Source organism: Olea europaea, chromosome 3 (assembly GCF_002742605.1).
Source record: "Olea europaea var. sylvestris chromosome 3, O_europaea_v1, whole genome shotgun sequence".
NCBI classification, from domain to species: Eukaryota; Viridiplantae; Streptophyta; class Magnoliopsida; order Lamiales; family Oleaceae; genus Olea; species Olea europaea.
The window spans coordinates 22,796,377-22,811,797 of NC_036239.1; the positions used below are offsets into that span (position 1 = coordinate 22,796,377).

A 15,421-nucleotide genomic window follows, 5' to 3' on the forward strand; every position below is an offset into this window, starting at 1 on the left:
ATACCTGGGGAGGCATTGCTGGTGTCTGCGGTTGGGAATCAGCGATTGCAGCCAAATGCATCAAATTCTTTTGAAGTTGCGCCTGGTACCTGATCATCCAGAACCACGTATGTTTGAGGTAAAAAATACATCCACACAGTTTTTAAATAAACTAATAAAGATCATTTCCCAAAAACGTGGGAGGTTATATAAACCATGTTTAGCAGTTGTGCACTACAGAGCCGTGTCTTCACTGAACCAAGGATTAAGAGCCATGACAAAAGACCCTAATGCAGATGCATGATTTATGAATTAATTCAGGTAAATATTGGAACAGTAATGACTAAGAATTCAACTGTCAAATTGTAATCCTGGTTTGAACAACTTGTAGCGCATTATCAAGCAATTAGATATCTTGACCCAATGGACCTAGTCACTTTGAAGAACCAGAGTACTAAACTTACTAGTCACTCCATTTCCAAGAAGATTATTAGAAGGAAAAAAGAAATAGTGGATCTCGATCTACACTAAAAAATGTGGTAAAAAACTATCAAGTTTAGCAGTAAACTTTAGATATGTTATGGAGGAAGTTGGGGAAAGAGAGGGAAGAGATCAGCAAAGAAGAAGGAAATCCGTCTGGAAGAGAAAGAAGGGAAGCAACCGTTTTAACTAAGTTTTAAAATGTAAATTGTGTCGTTTTACTCTAGATGGAATGGTGTCGTTTTACTATTTCATTTCTATTAGTATTTTACGCTTTAATTCTAAAAGCACGACTTTCAAATGTGAGCAGTATATCTATCTCCATGTGCGAAGTGGATTTGGTCTGTCGAATTCTGTTATGCAATTTCAGTTAATGGTGGATTGATTCTTCAGTTCAATTTATATCTCTTCTCTTCTCAATTTTACATCCTTTTCCCCTCCGCAATTTCTGTTTTTCTTCATTTAAGTGGTTAACACTCAGCTGAGATAAACTTCCAGCAAGTTACGGTTAAGGAGGAGCTGAATTTGGAATCCAACCAAGACAATTTGGCATCAGAGTAGGCGTTTTGCACTGGGAATTCTTGTGATGGATACACGAGCAAAGGCAGTAGATGAACACCTCTGGAACTGGAAATTGCTGAGCTAGGTACTACGTTCAAAGCTGTCACTGGCATGTTAGAAAGCAAACTTACAGGTTTTGGTCATAGGCAAGAAAAAATTGAAGATGATATTATGGATATGAACCACAAGTACGAGAAACCAGTAACCATGGCGGCTCAGTTAACATCTGATCTTAAATATGGACAGAAGAAAAAAGTAATAGAAGAACCTTTAATTAACCTTAAATCTAGGAGTGGAATGTTTACACCAGGAGGCAGCACTAATACTAAGGGGGAGATCAAGGGAAACACAAGCTTCCTAAAATTGATTTTTCCCCTTTTGAAGGTGATGGACCTAGAGAATGATTGGGGAAAGCCAGGAAGTATTTTCAACTGCATCAGATACCTAATGAGTTGAGGTTGGCAGTGGCAGAGATGTATCTAAAGGGGAAGGCTGATATCTGGTTCGATGGTTTATTGCGAGTCATCCAGAGGAAAACTGGGGCTTATTCTCTGTGAAATTATGTAGGAGATTTCCAGAAACCACAGGGGAAGAAGTGGTTGAAGCTTTTACTAAGATCAAAGAGTTGGGGACAACAGCTGAATACCAGGAGAAGGTTGAAGAACTTAAAGTCCAAATGTTATTGGCACTACGTCATGTCCGAGAATCCCACTACATCTCTGTGTTTACCAATGGGTTGAAAGGGGAGATCAAATCCATGGTTACGACTTACGACGATGAAGCCAACCACCCTAGCCCAAGCATTTGAAGTGGCTAGCTTACCAGTTTCTACTATATAAGCCATAAGCAGGTTGCAAAAGCCTAAAAGTTTTACACCTAACAAATGGAACCCTTACCCCTCGAAACCCCCTGAAGAACCCTGGCCAAAACCCAATAAAAACCCGAACAACTATAAAACCATCACTCCCACTGACTTCCAAACCAAAAGAAACCTTGGACTTTGTTACAAATGTGATGAGAAGTACACCAATAATCATGCTTGTAATAATAGATCCCTGAATTTCTTATTGGAGATGACGAGGTAAGTGAGGAGAAAGAAGAAGAGAAGTCTGAAACAGAGGAAGAGAAGAGGAGGTGATGGAGATTTCTGTCAGTGCTTTGGCAGGTGACACAAAACATAAAACTATTAGAGTCCCAGAATTCTATAAGGGAGGAAGATTTCGATCCTAATAAAGTGGAAGCGCAAACAGTTTCCCAGATGAGGATTTGGCTAGAGAGCTGAACTATGCCCCTGAGGAAGCCAGAACTATGATAGTTAGAGTGGCTAATGGGAAATGGCTGGAGAGTAAATCCCAGAAGCAACCATTGATCTAGACAGTACATAATTGGGAGTTTCAGTACAAGTTGAGAGCACTGAAGCTGGGGGGCAGTGATATGGTCTTGGGAGTAAACTGTACAAGTCAATTTGGACCCATCAACTACATGTGGAAATGATGGAGGTAAGAGGGATGGAGAACCCATTTAAAAGACACAGGTATGGAGTAGTTGGACAGATATATTCAATTGCAGAGAAAGATGGATAAGAGATTCCAATCCAAATCAAAGAGATCATTAGCCAATTTGCTGAAGTGTTTGAAGAACCCACAGGACTGCCTCCCCCCTATATCTCATGATCATCATATTCCATTGAAATAGGGTGCCCAACCCTTCAAGATCAGACCCTACAGATGCCCACTTAATTCAGAATATAGAGATTGAAAATTTGGTTAAGGAAATATTGGGAGAGTGGCATCATCCAAGCTAGTAACAGCCCATTTGCATCACCAGTCCTAGTAAAAAAGAAGGATGGATCTTGGAGATTTTGTGTAGACTATAGGCAGCTTAATAGCCTAACTATCACGGACATATTTCCCATGCCAATCATTGATGAGTTGCTGGGAAATCAAAGGCTTCAAGTACTACTTTAAAATTGACCTTAGAGCATGATATCATCAAATAAGGTTTGCTGATCAAGACATCTACAAAACTGTCTTTAAGACTCACCAAGGGCTCTATGAATTCAAAGTGATGCCCTTTGGCCTCACTAATGCTCCTACCACATTTTGGATCTTATGAATGAAGTATTCCAGAATCAATTGAGGGACTACGTGTTGGTCTTCTTTGATAACATCCTAATTTACAGCCCTGATCTGAACACACATTGCCAACATCTCAAGAATGTACCGGAGATTCTACAGAAACATCAGTTATATGCAAAGAAATCCAAATGCACTTTTGAACAATTACAAGTGGAATACTTAGGACACATAATCAGCAAGGAAGGGGTTTCAACTGAACTTGGTAAAGCTAGTAAAGTTGAAGCTATGCAACTACGGCCTGTTCCTAAGAATGTCAAGCAGTTGAGGAGGTTTCTTGGATTGACTGGGTACTACAGGAAGTTTGTCAGAAATTATGGGATTATTGCTAGACCCTAACTGACCTCCTTAAGAAAGATGACTTCCAGTGGAGTCATACAGCAAGTATAGCCTTTGAACAATTGAAGTAAGCTATGAGCACTACCGTAGTGATGGCCTTACGTAATTTCACTAAGCCTTTTACAATTGAAATTGATGCGTGCCGGAAAGGAATTGGGGCAGTACTAATGCAGGACAGGAGATCATTGGCCTATCTAAGTAAAGTTATCGGAGTAAGAAATATGGGAATGTCCATGTATGAGAAAGAATTACTGGCCCTTTTAACAACAGTAAGAAAATGGCGGTATTACCTAGAATATCACCATTTCATTGTGAAGACATACCATCAATCCCTACAGTATCTACTGGAACAGAGGATTACCACTCCTCTCCAACAGAAATGGCTTACCAAGTTATTAGGCCTCAGCTATGAAATTATTTATATGAGAGGGGTTGATAATGTGGTAGCAAATGCTTTGTCAAGGAGACATGATGAACCCTCAGAATGTCTAGGAATCACTACAGTGGTACCTGCATGGATTCAGGAGGTCATGGATAGTTATGAAGGAGATAAGTTGGCTAAGGAAAGGATTCAGGCTTCACTAATACAACCTGAGTCTGATCCTACCTTCACCTACATCAATGGGTTGCTAAAATACAAGAGAAAAGTGTATATCGAGAGACGGGGCAATGTCAAAACAAAGCTGATAGAGAACATTCATAGCTCACAAGGAGGAGGACATTCAGGTATTCACAACAGTATCGATAGAGCCAAGCAGCAATTTCACTGGCCAGGGATGAATCGGGATATCGAGAGGGTGGCTCTACAGTGTAAGGTATGCCAGAAGTGCAAGGGAGAACACATTCCATACCTTGGTCTACTACGGCCCTTACCTGAAGCCGTCCATGCTTGGAGCCATATTAGCATGGATTTCATAAAAGACTTACCCATGTCAGGAGGGAAAAACACCATCCGGGCGGTTGTGGATAGGTTTACCAAGTATGGACGCTTCCAAAACTTTCTTGGATAATGTGTATAAATTACAAGGAATGCCCAAAGCATTGTATCAGTTAGATAAGATCTTCACCAGCAAGTTTTGGAGGGAATTATTCCATTTACTAGGCAAGCTCCAACTTAGCTTTGCATATCACCATCAAACGAATGGCCAAACAGAGAGGCTCAATCAGTATCTGGAAATTTATCTAAGGTGCATGTCCTATCAACACCCCAAGCAGTGGGAGAAGAAGTTAGCTTTAACTGAATGATGGTACAACACTACCTATCACCTAGCCATAAAAATGACCCCCTTTGAGGCACTTTATGGATTGAAACCACCCCCAACCGGCGTTAGGGCCTTATCAGCAGTCTAATGTAGCTGCAGTGGAAGAGATACTACAAGAGAGGTACAAACTGGATCAGCAATTGAAAGATAATCTAGCACAAGCCAGGGCAAGGATGAAACACTATGATGACAAAAATCGAACTGAGAGATCATTTGAAGTGGGCGATTGGGTTTTTCTGACGCTAAATCCTTACGCACAAAGGTCAGTGGAACGCGAAGTTGCCCATAAATTAAGTGCTAGATACTTTGGCCCATATATGTGGTAAAGAAGTTAGAAGCTGTGGCCTACCAGTTGGCTTTGCCAGAGAGTTCTAAAATTCATCCCATTTTTTTATGAGTCGCTCCTTAGGAAGAAGCTGACAAATAAGAGTATGCCAATACTACGACTGCCTAAAGAAAGTGGACCATTGCAGTCAGATCACCATCCCATAGCTATATTACAATCCAGAGTGACGAACCACAAACGATTCTAAGTACTTTGGCTCATACAATGGTCAGATTCTTTGCCACATAGTGCAACTTCGTGGGAAGATGCAGATTGGATTAAATTCCAATTTCCTACCTGTGGATCTTGAGGAAAAGATCAAGGTGAGGGGGTGTGTTATGGAGGAAGCTGGGGAAAGAGAGGGAAGAGATCAGCAAAGAAGAAGAAGGAAATCAGTCTTGAAGAGAAAGAAGGGAAGCAACCATTTTAACTAAGTTTTAAAATGGAAACTGTGCCGTTTTACTCTTTTCATTTGTATTTGTTTTAAATGCTTTAATTCCACGTCTTTCAAATGTGAGCAGTATATCTATCTTCAGTGGTCTATCGAAATCTGTTTTGCAATTTCAGTTAATGGTGGATAGATTTTTCATTTCATTTTATCTTCATCTCTTCTCAATTGTACATCCTTTTTCCCCACCCCAATTTCTGTTTTTCTTCTTTTAAGTGGTTAACACTCAACTGAAATCAGCTTCCAGTGAGTTACGGTTAAGGACGAGCTGAATTTGCAGTTATAGTTTGGAAGAAGAAGAATTGTGCTTCTTATTTTATTCAAGAATGACGATTACAATTTAAATAGAAGGAAAAAAGCCACCAATTTAGGAAGGCCATAAAATCAGAAAATAAAATGGCATATCTCTAGGCTACAGATCAGAAAACATATAGGATTTTCTAGTTTTACTCCTTAGAAATCCGACCCCCCCCCCCCAAGTTGGAGCGTAGATATCTATCATCTCCAACTTGCTTATACAAAGTTCAAAACTAGGTTTGAAAAGTCCTTTGGTGAAGATATCGGCTGTTTGTTGAGTAGTGGGGATAAACGGCATGCAAATAGTTCCACTATCAATCTTCTCTTTTATGAAATGTATGTCAATCTCTACATGCTTCATGCGATCATGTTGTACTGGATTTTGAGCAATACTTATGGCAGCTTTGTTGTCACAATATAACTTCATTGGCATGTTCACTGGCATCCGTAGATCTTCAAGAATTTTCTTCAGCCATAGCCCTATATTCTACTTCGGCACTGCTCCTTGCAACCACATTTTGTTTTTTGCTTCGCCATGTGATCATATTTCCCCAAACATAAGTATAGTATCTTGTTGTAGATCTCTGATCAATAACTGAGCCTACCCAATCTGCATCGGTTTAAGCCTCCATGTTCTGCTGTGTGGTCTTCTGGAAGAGTAACCCCTTCCCTGGTGTACCTTTCAAGTATCTAAGAATTCGATAAGCTACTTCAAGATGTTTTGCGTAGGGTGAGTGCATAAACTGGCTTACCAAACTCACAGCAAAGGCAATATCTGGTCGTGTATGTGATAAGTAGATTAACTTTCCCACCAACTTTTGATATCGAATTGCATTTATTGGATCACCTTCCTTGTTATCACTCAGTTTTTTATTGGGATCGATTGGAGTGTCTGTCGGCCTACAACCACTCATCCCAGTTTCTTTAAGAAGGTCAAGGACATACTTCCGTTAGGAGATAGCAATTCCTCTCTATCAAAATGGTTCGAATTGTCTTCTCTTCTGAGAAGGTCTTTCATTTATATAGGCAAAATTAACCAGTATACGAGGAAACTTAAACTATACATGCTAATTACATAGAGTGATTTTAGGGAGCTATATCTGGTAACTTACATATGGTAAGCTAAATCTCCTCCTATTTACAGCCTAGATTAATAAGTCAATTGCTCAATTTATGCCCTTGATATGTTGCTTTCTATTGATGAGTCAATCACAGAATTTATGCCATGATATGTTGCTTTCTATTGATGAGTCAATCACAGGACGTTTATGCTAGACTTCATTTGACACTTTAGACTCATTACAAAGTAAAGATAGGACTGAGGAAGATAAGCTACGTGGAACAGGTAATTGCAGAGAAAAGAGACGTCCGTGCTTAGGCCCCTTCGCTATCACCTGCCCTGACATCTGATCATGTACAATACAACCATCATTAGTAAAATGTACATTATAGTTTTGGTCCACAAGCTGGCCGACAGATATCAAATTCACAGAGAGATTCGGTGATACCAGAACATCATTAAAGTTAGATGATACATCACCAACTGCCTCTATGGGTAGAGCACTACCATTGGCTGTTTGAATATGTGATGAGCCAACATACTTTCTGATATTACTTAATCTATGGAGAGTATTATTCATATGATTTGAGGCGCTCGAGTCTAAGATCCAAGAAGTAGAGGAAGAACCATTACCTTGAAGACTAAATGCTGAAAAAGCACTCACAATCATTTCATGCACCGCCTCTCGAGTTATAATAGGTTCTGGAGGCTGTAAACTAACAGCAGACGTTGCAGCATCCACAATAGTAAAGGCTGGTTGTGAACCAGCAGAAGTAACAGCAACATGATAAGCCTTATTGGAACGCGAAGGACGAACAAGACACTCTTTAATAATGTGCCCTGATTGCTTGCAGTAGTTACACACTTTCTGAGGGCAGTGAGGAGCAATATGGCCATACTTCTTACAACTATAGCACTGTGTGGTGCTCATATCACGTCCCTTTCCCTTACTATGAGCAACATAGGCAACTGAGACAGGATTAGAAGAAACACGTGCCTGCTCCATAATATTTTGAGTATTGAGACGTTGTTCCTTACGCAAGAGTTCTCCAAAACATGCCTCCAAAGTTGGAACAGGATCTCTATTTACTAGAGAGGCACGAACAGATTCAAAATCAGACCTTAATTTCATCAGAAATTGGTCTCTTTGGCTGGTTTTGTGTATGTGTTGTACTGCCTCCATTCCTGCCTCCAACCCTTCTACAAAGACCTTGGCTGTAACAAGGTCTGAATAATCATTCCACAAAGTCAAGAAACCAGAGTACTAATCTTGAATAGATAGGTCTCCTTGGGTATAGTTAGCAATAGCCAACTCAAGCTGGAAACGCCTAGCATTGTTGTTTTGGTTATAGACTTGCTTGAGATAATCCCACATAGCCTTTGCAGACCTATGGGGACGCGAAGCAAGAATCAGATGTGGTTCCATAGAACTAAGAATCCATGACATGATCTGGTTATCTTTGGCAACCAAGTTGCCTTGTTAGCAGCAGTAGAACCACCATTGTTGCTCCCATCTCTATAACCCTAGAGCTGTTTTCCTTTGAGAAATGTTTCCAGTTGAAACTCCCAGGCAGCATAATTTTTGCCAGTGAATCTGACACAAACATTATCTGACTTCTTCATAATTCTTGAGGCTATGATTGAAAAAAATATATATATATTTCTTAGACTATAGCTCCGATACCATATCAAAATGGTTCGAATTGTCTTCTCTTCTGAAAAAGTCTTTCATTTATACAGGTAAAATTAACCAGTATACAAGGAAAGTTAAACTATACATGCTAATTATATAGAGTGATTTTAGAGAGTTATATCTGGTAACTTACATATGGCAAGCTAAATCTCTTCTCCTATTTACAGTCTAGATTAATGAGTCAATTACAGAATTTATGCCCCTGATATGTTGCTTTCTATTGATGAGTCAATCACAGAATTTATGCCCTAATATGTTGCTTTCTATTGATGAGTCAAACACAGAATTTATGCCCTGATATGTTGCTTTCTGTTGACATTCTCTTTGATCGAGCAACCTCCATTCCAAGGAAATATCTCAGAGATCCTAAGTCCTTGATCTCAAATGTTGATGAGAGGGAAGTCTTCAATCGGTTCATCTCAAGTACATCATCTCCAGTGAGAATTATATCGTCTACATGCATAATCAGTATTGCTATCTTTCCATCATGTGAATGTCTTATAAACATCGTATGATCACCTTGTCCTTGAGTATACCCCTAACTTTTAACAAATTGAGAGACTTTTTCAAACCAGGCTCTTGGTGATTGTTTTAATCCATATAGGGACTTCTTCAGTTTACATACCTTTGTGCCAAACTTTTCACAGAATCCTGGGGGTGCATCCATGTATACTTCTTCCTCTAGGTTACCACTAAGGAACGCATTTTTTGCGTCCAACTGTTGCAGAGGCCAGTCACGATTAGCTGCAAGTGACAAAAGAACTCTCACCGAGTTTAGCTTTGCGACTGGTGCAAATATCTCTAAGTAATCAATACCATAGGTTTAAGTGAATCCCTTGGCAACCAATCGAGCTTTATATCGTTCTAGAGAGCCATCAGATTTATACTTGATTGTAAACACCCATTTGCATCCTATAGTTGTCTTTCCTCTTGGTAGATCAACTACCTCCCACGTGCCATTTTTTTCAAGAGCTTTCATCTCCTCAAAGATAGCCTCTTTCCATTCAAGAACTTTTAGAGCATCTTGCACAGTATTAGGAATCTCCATACAAGACAATTGTGAGGTAAAAGCATGAAATACACGTGAGAGATTTTCATATGACACATAATTGGACAATGGATGTTGGGTACAAGACCTCACACCCTTCCGGACTGCAATGGGAAGTTCAGAATCACCTATCTCAGGATAGGAATCAGACTTGGAGGGTTCAGAATTAGAAGATGAATTGAGTTGAACATGAGGTAAAGGTTCGGTGAGGACATTACCTGGAGGGTTTACGGATTCTGGGCAGTGCAAAGGATTGGAGGACCCTTTCTTTTGAGTTGTCCTTTGTCTCGAGTAGACAATGTCAAATGTTTTCTTGTAGTTCTTTCGTTGGAGACATCATGAGTTGTCACTATAGGAGGCCCTCCCTTTTTAGTATCCAAGAAACTTAACTCACTTGGCATAATGACGCTAGGGTTTTCAGGTTGAATGATCAAGGTTGGAGAAACATCATTTTGCGGTTCTGTAGTTTGGAAAAGATCGTGGAAAATAGTTGCCGAATCTTCTTTGTTTTGGTTCCCCCCCCCGAAGATGAGGTGTGAAATAGGGCTGTAATTCAAAAAAGGTAACATCCATGGTAACAAACATTTTTTTGGAAATGGGTTCAAAACATTTATACCCTTTTTGAGTGGGTGCATATCCTACAAATACACATTTTGTGGCTCGGGGTTCGAGTTTTCCCCGATTTTGTTTATGAATGTGAATAAAAGCAGTACAACCAAATATCTTTAGTGGTGTAGATGAAGAAAGTCGATTTGTTAGATAAAACTTTTGAAAAACTTCGAAAGGTGTTTTAAAGTTTAAAATCTTACTAGGCATTTTGTTTATGAGATATGTAGCAGTAAGAATGGCTTCACCCCAAAGATATTTAGGTACCTGATTGGTAAATAACAATGCCCGAGTTACTTCCAGTAAATGTTTGTTTTTTCTTTCAACTAAGCCATTTTGTTGTGGAGTGTCAACACAAGAGCTTTGATGAACAATCCTTTTTTCAAGAAAAAATTGGTTTAACATGTTTTTGAAATATTCTCGACCATTATCACTTCGCAATATTTGAATATTTTTTTGAAATTGTGTTTGTACCATGGTGTAAAAGTTTTTGAACATTATTTCCACTTCAGATCTTTCCTTCGTCAAATACACCCAACTTATTCTCGTGTGATCGTCAATAAAGGTCACAAACCATTTTTTTCCAGAATATGTAGGTATTCTACATGGCCCCCAAATGTCACTATAAATCACAGTAAATGGTGTAGTTGGTTTGTAAGATTAGGTGGGGAAAGATGCATGATGATGCTTAGAAAACTGACAAACATCACATTGAAAAGATAACAGATTTTTATTCCGAATAAGTTGGGAAACAAGTATTTTAAATACTGAAAGCTAGGATGGCCTAACCTACAGTGCCATAGCATAACATTAATATTCTCGAAATCGGAAACAGAATTTAAACAAGTACTTTGACATTGCCTACTTGAGTTAGGTCCTTCGTCAAAATAATAGAGTCCATCTATTTCCTTAGCACTACCAATCATCCTCCTCGAAGTTAATTCCTAAAACTCATAATGAGAATAACAGAAATTAGCTTGACACTGATGATTAGATGTGATTTTACTGATGGATAGCAAATTGCAAGGCAAATTGGGAACATAGAGTATATCATACAGGGTTATCAATGAAGTGAGTTTGATAGTTCCTATCCCGACAATTACCGAGAGTGAACCATCATCGATTTTTACTCTTTTATTGTCTGCAAATAGACTATAGGATGAGAACAATTGGGAGCAGCCGGTCATATGATCGGTTGCGCCAGAATCAACTATCCAAGAAAGAGCACAATTAGGGATAACACCTAAAAAATCAGTGACAAGAGAATTACCCTTTTGTACCAAGAAGCAGGAAGGAGTTAAGGACATTTTTGGAGATTGAAATAACTTGTACAGGTGCTCTAATTGTTCCTTGGAGAAAGGAACTGCATCTGAATTGGTTGAAAGTTCTTAAGTTTCTTCAGATATGGTTTGATAGGCTCGACCTTCTCTTTTAGACTTTTGTTTCCAGTTGGCTGGTCTACCATAAAGCTTCTAGCATGTATCCCTTTTATGCCACGGTTTTTTGCAATAATCGCACCATGGTTTCTTCCGCCCATCATTGTCTCAATCCATTTTAGACACAAGAGCAGAACTGTTAGGCTCCAAATTAAGGTCAGATTCGGTCCTGTGCAGCATTATTTTCCTCCTTGATTCTTGGCGTCTAACCTCAAAGAACACCTCACACATAGGAGGCAGTGGTTTCCAACCAAGGATACGGCCCCTAACCTCATCCAGATTCCGGTTAAGGCCAGCTAAGAACATGTAGACCCTGTCATTTTCCTCCCTCTTCATGTGACGAGTAGCATCATTTGGATTTTCATGTGACGAGCAGCATTATTTGGATTTTCCCAGACATCATCATAACATTGATCAAGTTCCTGCAATGGTGTTACTAATTCGTTGTAGTAGGTAGTAACATCGTGATCGTTCTGTTTGGACTTCCAAAGTCGGGTTTTTAAATCAAAAATTTGGGAAGAATTTTCCAGATCCGAATAAAGGTCCCGAACTGCCTCCTCGACGTCCTTAGCAGTGAGAAGAAACAGATGAGGCTTTCCAATGGCGGGTTCCATTGAATTGATGAGCCAGCCAATAATTAGAGAATTTTCAGACTGCCATCTTTTTACATTCGGGTCGTCGGTAGCAGGTTTCGTTGTTTCACCGGTAAGATGCCCAATTTTGCCCCTGCCATCGATTGCTAATTTGACGGACTGAGCCCACTCAAGATAATTGTGTCCGTTGAGTTTTGTAGTCATGAGAAAAGTGGCTGAAATTTGGGGATAATTATCTGCAGATGCGAATGAAGGAGGAGCAGTGGAATTGGGAGGAACGGTGGGGTTGGGCTGAGCGGTTTTAGGCGCACCGGAAGCAGTGGTTGGGTTTTTTTGGGCGCCGGTCATGGCCGACTTATATGACAAGATACTATACTTATCATTCGATAATACCTCACAAACTAAAAGAGATAATGAGCCAGTTACAGTATGTATTTGTCCCTATATGCTGCAAGTAAACTATAGTAGATGAACACAATCTTACAAGATATCTGAATGACTCAAAATGATAAACATCTTTCTTTGACATGAAAAACAAAACTAGCCATCATTTAGCAATATCTGAAACCTTTTTTAACAAAAGATGTCATCAGGGAAAGCGTGTTGACAACAGAGGATGAAGAGAACTGCTTACTGGGCACATTCAACAAGTTTGCCAAGATTTTGATTGTCTATAATTGCCAAGATCAATTTCTTGTTCTCATCAAGGTACTGCACCATACATTGGAAACGACAACAAATTGAGAAACATACTCAACCGTTAAATCAAAGATGGAATGTTCTAAGTTCAACTAAACTAGAGTACCCCTCTCAAAGGATGAAAACTTCTCAGATAGTCTAAAATAGACCTACAAATAGTGGAGATTATTTCAAAATGTAAACTTCCCGAAAGGTTTCAAAAAGGAATTTTGTTGCTGTGGCAAGCTGGAATCACATATCTTCTACCAGTCATTACTCCACTCCGAAAGGTCATGACTTTTCTAGTTTCTTGCCTCTCCATTTGATTCTCCGTTAGAAAAGTGAAGGGAAAAAGAGTCGAGTCCCAGAGCTTTATACTGATGATCTCATGAGTAAGATAGCTGGTACCTGGAACTGCTGGTCCAACAGCGATCCAATGGTATACACACTCAAAGACAGTAAATGGTCCTCAAACATGTAGTTTGAGGCCATTACAAAATATGGTTGCCAGTGGTATGCAGTGAGGTTGTGCCTGAAACGGGTATATTGTCGGCCATAGGACAAGGGTCATAATGCGACTGGGCAATGGAAAAACGAGGACAAAAGATGACTTTGATCATTCAATATCACTACATCAGCATATGCTAACATGAAGTCGACCTAAATTTGGGCCTTTACTACTCTTACCTATTGCAGGTTCATATCTATACACAAACTGACAATACTCCTTGTATTTGTAAGGTGATAAGTGTGTCCGATCCACAAAATATGACTAATTGTTGATCAAAACATCTGGATTATGGCTTAATTCTGTATAATTTTGTTTTGTAGGACTTTATTGATGGAAATGGCGGAATTCAAGAAAAAAGAAAAGAAAAAGGGGGAAATCCAAAGTATGGGGACTAAATTGCAATATTTCAATAATTGATTCGGTCCACAAAATGAAGATTAAAGGTGCTGTAGGTTCGATTGGATGCAATTTAAAGTCAAATGGTTGAAAATGCAAGAGAAAGGACTTGAAAAGATCAAGAATCGAATTTCGAGGCTAAAATGCAACATTCGAGAGTTTTTATAACTGAACAACAGCCCAATTGTTTAGAGTAGGCGACTGCCCAACGTTTAAAAACAATTACCGAGAAGAAAATTTTGAATTGGACAACTAACCGGGTTTTGCCTGAGCGACTGCCCAAGCCAATCGCGACAAAAAAAAAATTTGATTTCCTATTTGGAATCAAATTCTAATGGAAACAAATATTTAGAGGTATTTTACAACCCTAGGACCGTCCCTAAAGGGAGAGAACACATTGGAAAGGAGAAATACCTATTTGAGAGAATTTGGAGCCACAAAATCAAAGAAAAAACACAAAGAACAACAGGATCACGCAATCATTTAACCCCGTGATGTTATTTCTTCAAGTTATCATGTATTTTATAATTTCTCCATGCTAGGCTAAAAGTATTGTACTAGGAGTTCGATGTGGTTTTAATTCCTTGTCCTATATTTTTTATATTAAAACACATATTGAACATTTTGAATGATTTATATACATTTAGGCTCCATTTGTTTCCCATTAATGTAAGAAGGAGAATGAAAAATATAACCGTTACAAACCCACATAAGATATAAAAATTCAAATATGGTGGTTTAATGTGATGGATAATAATCATATTTTTCATTTTAATGATCAAATAATGGGAAACAAATAGGGGCTTAATTTCTTCCATAATTATTAGGCCCGTAATTGTGTGAGTGCGGTGATCTATTTCTTGCATTTGAGAGAAGGGGAATAGGTTCTACAATGTATAAATCATCGTAAAGTCCGATAGGGGATAGAGTTATACTGCCATGCTCTGCTTGAATCTTTAAGTGCTCACAAAACTACATGTATTCTTGTATATTTGCACTCATCATAGAGATATAGGCTGATGGTATAAGAGAGTAGGTTCAACTTTGCTCGAGAGAGACTGTTGGATAGATTTAAGAGCATTGATTCTTCATAATTTCAACGTGTTGTCAAATTATAGAACTATGGTTAAATTGAGTATTGCTTAGGGATTCGTGATCCTAGTGCGTTATACATTTATTAAATTCATCAATTTGCATTTCAAATATTCAATTTGCATTTTTAGTTCATCTAAGCGTCAGTTTACATATTAATTTGTTCAAGTCATGCACATTTGCGTACCTAGTTTAGGTTAAGGTTTAATTAAGTTATAAAATTACTTTTGACAATCTTATTTCGGTTAAGGACAAGATAAATAAAATTAGGCTACTCAATCTCTATGGGATGATATTCAAACTCAAATTTTTCACTTTATTATTTGTTAACAAACTATACACTTACGGAAACAAATCGAAATCATAATTTCGTAAACAAGTTTTTGGCGTCATTACCGGGGATTGAATTTTAGTTTGATTTCATTTATCTTGGCAATAATTCGAACTTCTACTTATATTCTTGTATTTTTTTTTTTTTTTTT

At 38.6% G+C, this 15,421-nt stretch overlaps 1 protein-coding gene across 1 annotated transcript in view; it reads right to left on the reverse strand.

Annotated features, from left to right (window-relative positions):
• Positions 1-15,421, reverse strand: part of LOC111380200 (GRF1-interacting factor 2-like) — a 28,603-nt gene that overhangs the window by 6,488 nt on the left and 6,694 nt on the right. Inside the window, exons 3-4 of the mRNA XM_023003695.1 lie at positions 12,897-12,973; positions 5-89 (exon numbers count right to left, since the gene is read on the reverse strand). Coding sequence (XP_022859463.1) covers positions 5-89; positions 12,897-12,973 — 162 coding nt within the window. The remainder of the gene's footprint in view (positions 1-4; positions 90-12,896; positions 12,974-15,421) is intronic.